General features: G+C 43.4%; 1 protein-coding gene across 2 annotated transcripts in view; it reads left to right on the top strand.

The window, feature by feature from the left end:
* Positions 1 to 346: 346 nt before the first annotated feature.
* The window catches only part of IGF2BP1 (insulin like growth factor 2 mRNA binding protein 1), a 29,697-nt gene continuing 22,081 nt past the window's right edge, over positions 347 to 7,962 (top strand). For both annotated transcript variants that reach the window (XM_038168608.2, XM_027445469.3), the window contains exons 1-2: positions 347 to 521; positions 1,562 to 1,622. In XM_038168608.2, the coding sequence (XP_038024536.1) occupies positions 347 to 521; positions 1,562 to 1,622 (236 nt within the window). The remainder of the gene's footprint in view (positions 522 to 1,561; positions 1,623 to 7,962) is intronic.

Here is a 7,962-nt window from a genome sequence, read left to right as displayed (position 1 = left end):
CCACCGCCCGCCGGAGCCGCCCGCCCCGCCGCACCCTTTCCTGGGATCCCCCCAACAGTCGCCGCACCCCTCTCCAAAGACAAATCCGTCAAACCAACAAATCAAGCCGAACTAACAAAAACAAACAAACAAAACAAAAAAGGATAGAAAAAAAGGAGGGGGCTTAAAAAAAAAAATAAAAAGGACTCACCGAGCCTCCGCCCCTGCTGTGGGGTGGCAGAGCGCGGCCGGAGTCCGACGGTGCGGACGCACGGTGGAGCCCCCCCGGCAGCCGCGCTCCGAGCCCCGGCGCGCCGCCGCCCGCCCGCCGCCCCCAGCCGCCGCCGCCGCCCCGCCGGCAGCCACCATGAACAAGCTGTACATCGGGAACCTAAACGAGAACGTGACTCCGGCCGACTTGGAGAAAGTCTTCAACGACCACAAAATTTCCTTCACAGGGCAGTTCCTGGTCAAGTCCGGCTATGCCTTTGTGGACTGCCCCGACGAGCAGTGGGCCATGAAAGCCATCGAAACTTTTTCGGGTAAGCGGCGTTCTCTGGCCCTCTCTCCCCTCTCCGCTTTCACCTCCCCGGCGAACTGCGGGCACCCGCGGGGCTCAGCCCCCCGCCTGGGCCTCGCTCCCTGCGCAGCGGGGATTTGGGGGGGGCCTCGAGCCCTCGCGCCCCGTCGGGGCTTGCATCGCGGCGCGGCGGGGGCAGACCCCGCTTTCCCTCCCAGGCGCTAGCGACGAGCGGTGTGGGGGTGCGGAGCGGGGACCCCTGCAGCCTCCTGCCCCGCGCCGCCCTCCCCCCCCCCGTCTCTGGGGGCGCCCCCCGGGGCAGCCGTGGCGGGGGCAGCGCGGCGCCTGCCCCGGCGGGGCTCGGCCTGGGGGTCCCGTCGCGACACGGGCGGTGGGCTGGGACTTTGGCCATTTTGATTTGAAACTGGGTTTCCTGGGGCATGTGATGCGTGGAATAGCGCGAAGGTCGCCATGCTGCTCGCAGACAGAAAAAATGCTCCCCGGGAAATTTCTAAAATTTTTGAATGTTTCCCCATGCCCGGGGCTCCTCCCGCTAGGCTCTTCCCATCGCTGCTCCCCTCTTCCCCTCCCTACCCAAAAATAAATAAATAAACGAACAGCAAAGAAAACCACCCCGTTTTCAAAGAGAAATCCATTTCTGCCGTGGAGTTAACATTTCTAGCCTTTAAATGGGGAGGAAGATTTCTGCCTAGAGGAGTTCTGGAGGGATCAAACATACGGAATTAAATACAGACGAAGATTATTTTCTCAAAATACTATTCTTCATTTTCGTTTGGTCAAAGCAGACCAGTATGAACTAAGGAATTAAATATTCCTAAGGAAGACTGTCCAGACAGCTAACTCACCACTCCCTCCCGCTGCTTCCCATTTGAAGCCAGTCTTGTATTTGATAAAATGCACTTGTGAAGAAATCAGAAAATGTATTTTTGTGTGCTTTGTGGTAATTCGAATTAAATCAAAAGTTTCACGTGATAGAATGTTATCCAAAGCTTTCTGACCCCTTCACCCAGATTATAAAAACCAGACACATTTTGTTTTTAGGGAAAGTGGAGCTTCATGGAAAACAGCTAGAGATTGAACATTCAGTACCTAAAAAGCAAAGGTAATACAGTGTTTTATTTTTTTTCTGTTGGGGAGGGAGGGGGGAATTGTAAGATAAAGGAGGCAAAAAATATATATATTCGAATATGTGCATGTGAAATTAGGTACGGTAGAGATTTTACTTTAGGTATGTCCCCAGTGAGATAAGAAGGCAGTTTTGACAATAAGCATTTGATTTCTTATATTTTTTTTAGCATTTGATTTCTTATCTTTTTTTTTTTTTTTTAAATAAAACTTTGCAATTAAGATTTTTTTTTGTTTGTTTGTTTTAAAAAATGGTTAAACAATTATCCAGCAACTCACCCAAGGTGATGAGTGGCTGAGATGTTTTGGGTTGGGATTTTCAAACTTGTGGAACTGAAAGAATTTCCCAGCATTGCTCTTATCCTCCTCTGCAAAATGGGTGAAGTTTGTTGTTTTCTAACAGAATTGTAAAGTTTTTGTTTGATTGTTTTTCGTTTTAAAGCAAAATTTGCTAGGATTGATGGTGAAGACTTGAAAAGAAAAAATATGGGGTTTATTGCTCTTTGCCATGCTGGGGAGGGATTTAAACCCTGGCAAGTGCAGGGTGCTGGCCTTAGCTTCTGGCTACTGTGAGCTTTTCTTTTTGGGGCTGGAGCTGCATTTCTTCACATTCTTGGTCTACCTGTGAAACGGCTTCACGGGCTGCTGGCCTTGCTTAGTCCAGTCTCTCCATGTTCTTGGCCCTTTGTTGCGTGCTCAGCTCATGTGCAGGATGCCAAGCCTTAGAGCAGCTCTGAAGAGCTCAGAAACTGAGCTGCTGAGTGCTGAGGGTGCTCAGAGTTCATGTTTTTGCAGGGGCCCCTCCATGGAGATGCTGCACCCCTCTCTGCTGGGTGAGTTTGTCCCAAACCCCAGTAGTCCACATCGGACCACGGTGCCTGATTCTCCCACGTGATGAGGCAGCTGCTTCAATGCCTGGGCACAGAAGGAGGTTGAAGAGCAAACTCTTCCTCCTGAAACTTGTGGGGCTCCCTCACCACTGAGAAACCCATCTTGGGACTCCATTTTAGGGCCCTGACCCCCTCAGGGGGCTGTGAAACTCTGCACTGATTCCTTCCTTGGAGGGGCCCCTCTGCCCCCCCTCAGTGGGACCATGAGTCCTGGAGGGCTGATCCCAAAGGCAAAAATCCATTTAATAATTTCCTATCCAAGTTTTTTTTTTTTTTTTTTTTTTTTTTTTTTTTTTTTTTTTTGCAAGACTCACCTCGTGGAAGGATGATCGATATTGCTCGTTACAGCACTCAGAGACTTGCTGCGGCTTAAATATCATTGAATGCAGGGGTGTTATTGGAAAGCCAATTACCCTATGAAGGGTAACATAATGACACTCAAAAAAGGGGGGAGGGGGCACACAGAGAGGGTCGCCTTCCCCCCCCCCCCCCCCCCCTTCATCTCCTAGTGCTCTCTTAGTGGATAATCAATAGGTTGTGGGGAGTGGAGCAGATTTCAGGGTATTTCCCAGCTCCCTTCTTCCCCCTCTGACTCTTCCTAAGAGCACTCCGGGAGAAATTCAATGGAAATGTAAATATTTCTTTGGTGGCTGTAATTCAAAGAAATACTGGTTGAAACTTTACAATAGGTGGAAGCAAATGGAAGGTTAGTTAACACGGTTTAATGAGAACCAGGAGAAATGCAATTAATTATATTTTGTTGCTAAATCCCGGGGTGGGGGGTGGTGAGAGGGTGGCTTTTAATTTTAGCCCCATAGCCCTTGTCTGTTGCCTTTAAATATACAGGAGACATTTTTTGCTGTTGACTTTCCTCATGTGCTTTGCTTGAAATAACTGTGTTAGCCAAGATTTGGTTGTTCCTTGCTCAGTGATTGCCTGCTGCAATGGAGCAGTTGCTACAGTTACTTTGTCTTAGTTTTGGGAGGCAAGTTTGTATTTCTGGGACAGCAAAGGCAACTTTGGCAGCAGCTCCTAGACTTTGCTGGTTGTTTTCCCCCAGCTTCGGTGGTGTGTGATATTATGGTGTATTTTGTTATCCTCCCCCTCTGCTCCTCATTCTGAATGAAGGCTGAAATGATGGGATGGACTGCCTCTGTTTTGAAGTTGGTGGCTTCCGAACCCCCCCCCCCCTTTTTTTTAAGACTGGATTTTCCAGTTTAAAGGCACATATGATATGGTTAAAGTATGAGCAGTGAGGACAAAATCAGATGTTTTTGGTGTGATCTGAAAAACTGCCCCCCCATCCCCCAACCTGATCTTATTTTTTCAAGTGTAAAAATGTGGGAAAACAAGTCATGATCTATGGTATGCTTCCCAGATAATTTATAAAAGAAAAGCTTGTCTTTGTGGTTGTTTCTTTTATTTGAAACTGCAAATACAAATGTTCAGAAAAACTGATCTGGGTACTTTTATAAATAAATGTGTTCAGTGAAATTACATATTGTAAGGAAATCTTTCCTGCTGGTGTATTTCCTTCATTAAATTCTCTCCCGTCCTTAACTGTGTTGCAGAAATTGATTTAAAAATAGAGAATTTGTTAATATGGCATTAGAAAGAGTGACTGGTGTGTAACTGCTCCAAAACTTCCAGAAGAGTAAACTGATTTATAGCTGTTTAATTACAGTAAATTCTTCAAATAACACTTAGAGCTGCAAATTATCCTACTGATCATAGGAAACCATTTTGAAGAAATACTTTAAAAGTAGTACTGTAAAGGAGAGCCATTGATGATAAACATAACATTTGATTAAAACCCCTCCGTTTTAAAATTTGTTTAGACTTATTTTAACTATCTTGTTGTTTTGGAGTTATTTTTCTGTAACTTTGCTGATGGAAAAAGTTGGGGAAACCTAAGAATATTTTTTTTAACCTGAAAATTTCTATGTGCTTTATTCCTCAGAAGGTTAAACAATAAGAAGTTTTAAGGGGGAAAAAAGTTCAATTTTCCAACTCAAGATTAAAAATCAGTTTGGGGGGCTGGAGCTCCAAAACTGAAAAGACCTCAGTAGATAGCATTAGAAGGAATGAATGAAGGAAGGAAGGAGGAGGGGCAAGGGGGAAAAAAAGTGAATCCATCAAGCAGACATTCCAAATATGAGGAATGTGGAAGTGAGTCGACCAGAGAGAATGAAACCAAGTAATTGGGGGAAAGAGGGAGTTTGGTTGATAACAGGCAGTAGACTTAAAACTAGAAGTTTTTGTGCAAGGTATTTTTATGTAGAGGTCATTCATAAACAACTCTTATTTAGAAGGGTCAGTGAGTTCCTGAGTAGAGGTGGGAATTATTAAATGTTGTTAATGACATGAAGATACAGTGTAGCACATGGCATCAGATAGGGAAATTTTGAAATTGCTGGTTTTTAAGTCTTTGTTTAAATTTAATGTTTTTGCACTGGAGAAATACTTTGTGTGTGCATAATCATACAATAAATTGTTTGTAATGAAATATTTTAATACTTGATAACAGCTACTATGTTTTCTTTGTTTATATTAATCAGAAAATGTGCCTTTTTCCCTCAGATCATTTGGATTCTGTGGACAAAATGAACTGAAAAAAGTTTGGTAGTTTTTTTCATGTAAAATAAAGACTGTTTGAATACTGAGACAAAAAAATCCCCTTAGTCCATTTCTAAGGGCATTCTCTTCCCGTTACAACAGGTGTGCTTTACAAGTTATAGTATCATTACAAAATTAGCAACACAGCAGTGTTTGAAAATTGAAACACAGGATGAATGCTTTTTTCTGAGGATGTTTAATGTGATTTGGTTTGTTACTACTTTTCTTGATTACCAAAAAGGGTAATAATATTGAGTTTCTCTAATTGAGTACCCATCTTTGAGCTGAACTCTGCAATACTGAATTTACACTGCTCAGAGCTGTGATCATTTTGAAATTAATACATTTTAATATTTTCCAGCTATAAAAAAATAGACATAATTTGTCATTCAGTGATATATTAATAATTTGTAAGCAAATTTCATCAATTCAGTTTAAAACTGGGATAATTTGACTAATTTTAACAACTTGGGAGAATGACTGTATTTGACAATTTGCAGTTTGAAGTTAAAGAAATGCCTTTACATGTACTTCCCATTTTCCAAGTTGGACCAGTAACTGGGAAATAAGTACAAGAAACTGCAATATAACAATAAATTTTGTAGCCTCAAGTTTTGAACCAATGGAAGATGGATTTTGTCCTGTTCAGATGCCTGCTTCAGGTGTCTGATTTTTAAATTCAGAAGAAAATAATTAATTTGGTGGCAAAAATAAACTGACTGCTTTGGTGGCAATTGCTAGATCACAATCTGCTTCTCCAGTTTAATCTGCTTCTGTCTTTGTCTTTTAGGTTAAAAAACAAGCAAACAAACCACAGACATATGGATAAGGGAAGTGGGGTTAAAGTACTCACTTTGAAAATTGAGACCTTTCATAATTAAAAATGTAGAAGGTCTCTTCCCCCTCCCCCAACCCAAGCCCCTAGAAATGTTAATGTTTTCCAAAGTTAGCAGTAGGGTTTGGGAGAGTTCAGGAGGCTCAAGAGACTGCTCAGGATGGCACAAGATTAGCCCAGAAGTATGAAACTCCAGTCTGGGGCAGGAGGAAATGTCTTCAGAGCCTTTTCCTTCTGGAGATGGCATTATTGACTTGAGCACGTGCCTTTCCTCTTGTTTCCAAATTTGCTGAATTTAGCAAATTTGGTATTTCTGCCTACTTCAATGCAGCCAGAAATGATTTTTCTTGCTTCTCTTAATGATGCTACTGGTTTACAGCTTTCATGGCAGCTATAATACTCTAGAAATGGGGCCATACCTGTATGGCACAGGGAGAAGTGGGGAGCTTAAAGAAATTGCACAGAGAAGCACCTGGGGGATGCCAGTGTCTACCCCTTCCCCAAAAGTGAGGAGGACAGCAGATGAGCAGGAGGAAACCCAAATAATTCAGGGGACCTAGAAATGGAGGTTGCAGGCTTCTTTTGAGGAAAAGGCATTTTCTAGAAGTTGCAGAGACATTTCTGGGGTTTTGATTCACCAGAGAGAGCACTTTCAGAAGTTTTAGGTGAAAACTCCTATTTTCAGCATGCCTGAAGGCATTTAGTAGGAGCTCAACCTTCACTTCAGCTAAATTGCCAAATCCTGAGCAGTGTTAATGCATGCGCCCAGCTGCATCTTTCAGTTTGTGTGTGAGGGGTTTCCCAGACACCATACTGAGCTAAAATAAGGGTTAGGGGGGTTGGGGGAGGGGGAGGAACAGCAGAATTATGAGTGCAAGATCCATCCATCCTCCTCACTGCAAGCTGATGGTGCTGAGCCTTTGTGCACCTTTAAATTCTTATTGTGGCCAGTGTGAAGTATTCAAATGTTGTGGAAGAATCCTTCAGTGAATACCTGCAGATATTTAAAAATGCACTTGCTCAGGGAAGGAAAACTACTACAATAATATGCAGGAAAACAACTAGCATGGGAGAAAAATGCCTCAGATGGGGGAAATGTCCTGCAGCATTCTGCCTCTGCTTGGGATTGCTTTCACCTGCTCCAAGAAGTGTTGCAGAGGCAGTTGTGGGATAGTCTGCTCACTGGGAAAGTTCTTCACTTTTTTTTTTTTTTTTAAAAAAAAAAAAAAAAGTTAGAAGCACAGACCTGGGCCAGTGGTATGTTTCTCTCCTCTCCAGTAATCTGTATTTTGTTTTATCCTGACTGCATTCAACTGGTCGTTACCAGCACGTGGGAATTTAGTTCAGAAATCTTTGCTGGACTTTACCTGACAATTGCCAGGTTATCTTACATGTTGTGGGGTTGGGAGAAATTACAGAGGCCTCCTCTTTTCTTTGTTTCTGTAAGTGGTGCTGCGGGTGTGCATATGCTTCTCTTCTCTATTGCGTGTTTTTTGTGATGTGCAAGCCATTCTACCTGAGCAGCTTCGAAACCTTTTTATCTGCAGATGGGATGGCTGGGAGAAACACTGAGGTTGGCCTGGGATAACTCCTTGGTCCCTTCCCACTCAAGTCATGCTGTGAACCAAGTGAAGATGTCTCAGACCAAAGCGGGCTGGAGGTTTTATACTGCTTGTGTATTGGTAACGCTCCTGGGAAACTGAAGTGCTTCTCTGTTGGAAAGTTAGTGTCAGGTGTTGTTTTAAGCTGTATTTCATAAAACCAGAGTGTGTATTCTTCTGACTGAATAGCTTACTGAACAGGAGTGGAAACCAATCTGCCATCTTTTTTATGTCCAGTGTCCATAGCACACTCTTGAAGATGCTGGAGAGGTCTTCATGATCCTAAGTATAAGGATTGAAAAGAAAAAATATGCTTTAATTGAAACCTGCTCAGTTTTCTCTTCTGGACGGAGGCAGCAATGAATGGGGCTTTCT

The sequence above is a fragment of the Anas platyrhynchos genome, chromosome 28 (genome assembly GCF_047663525.1).
Source record: "Anas platyrhynchos isolate ZD024472 breed Pekin duck chromosome 28, IASCAAS_PekinDuck_T2T, whole genome shotgun sequence".
NCBI classification, from domain to species: domain Eukaryota; kingdom Metazoa; phylum Chordata; class Aves; order Anseriformes; family Anatidae; genus Anas; species Anas platyrhynchos.
The sequence above is the reverse complement of the archived record's forward strand: the minus strand, read 5'-3'. Positions and strand labels throughout refer to the sequence as shown.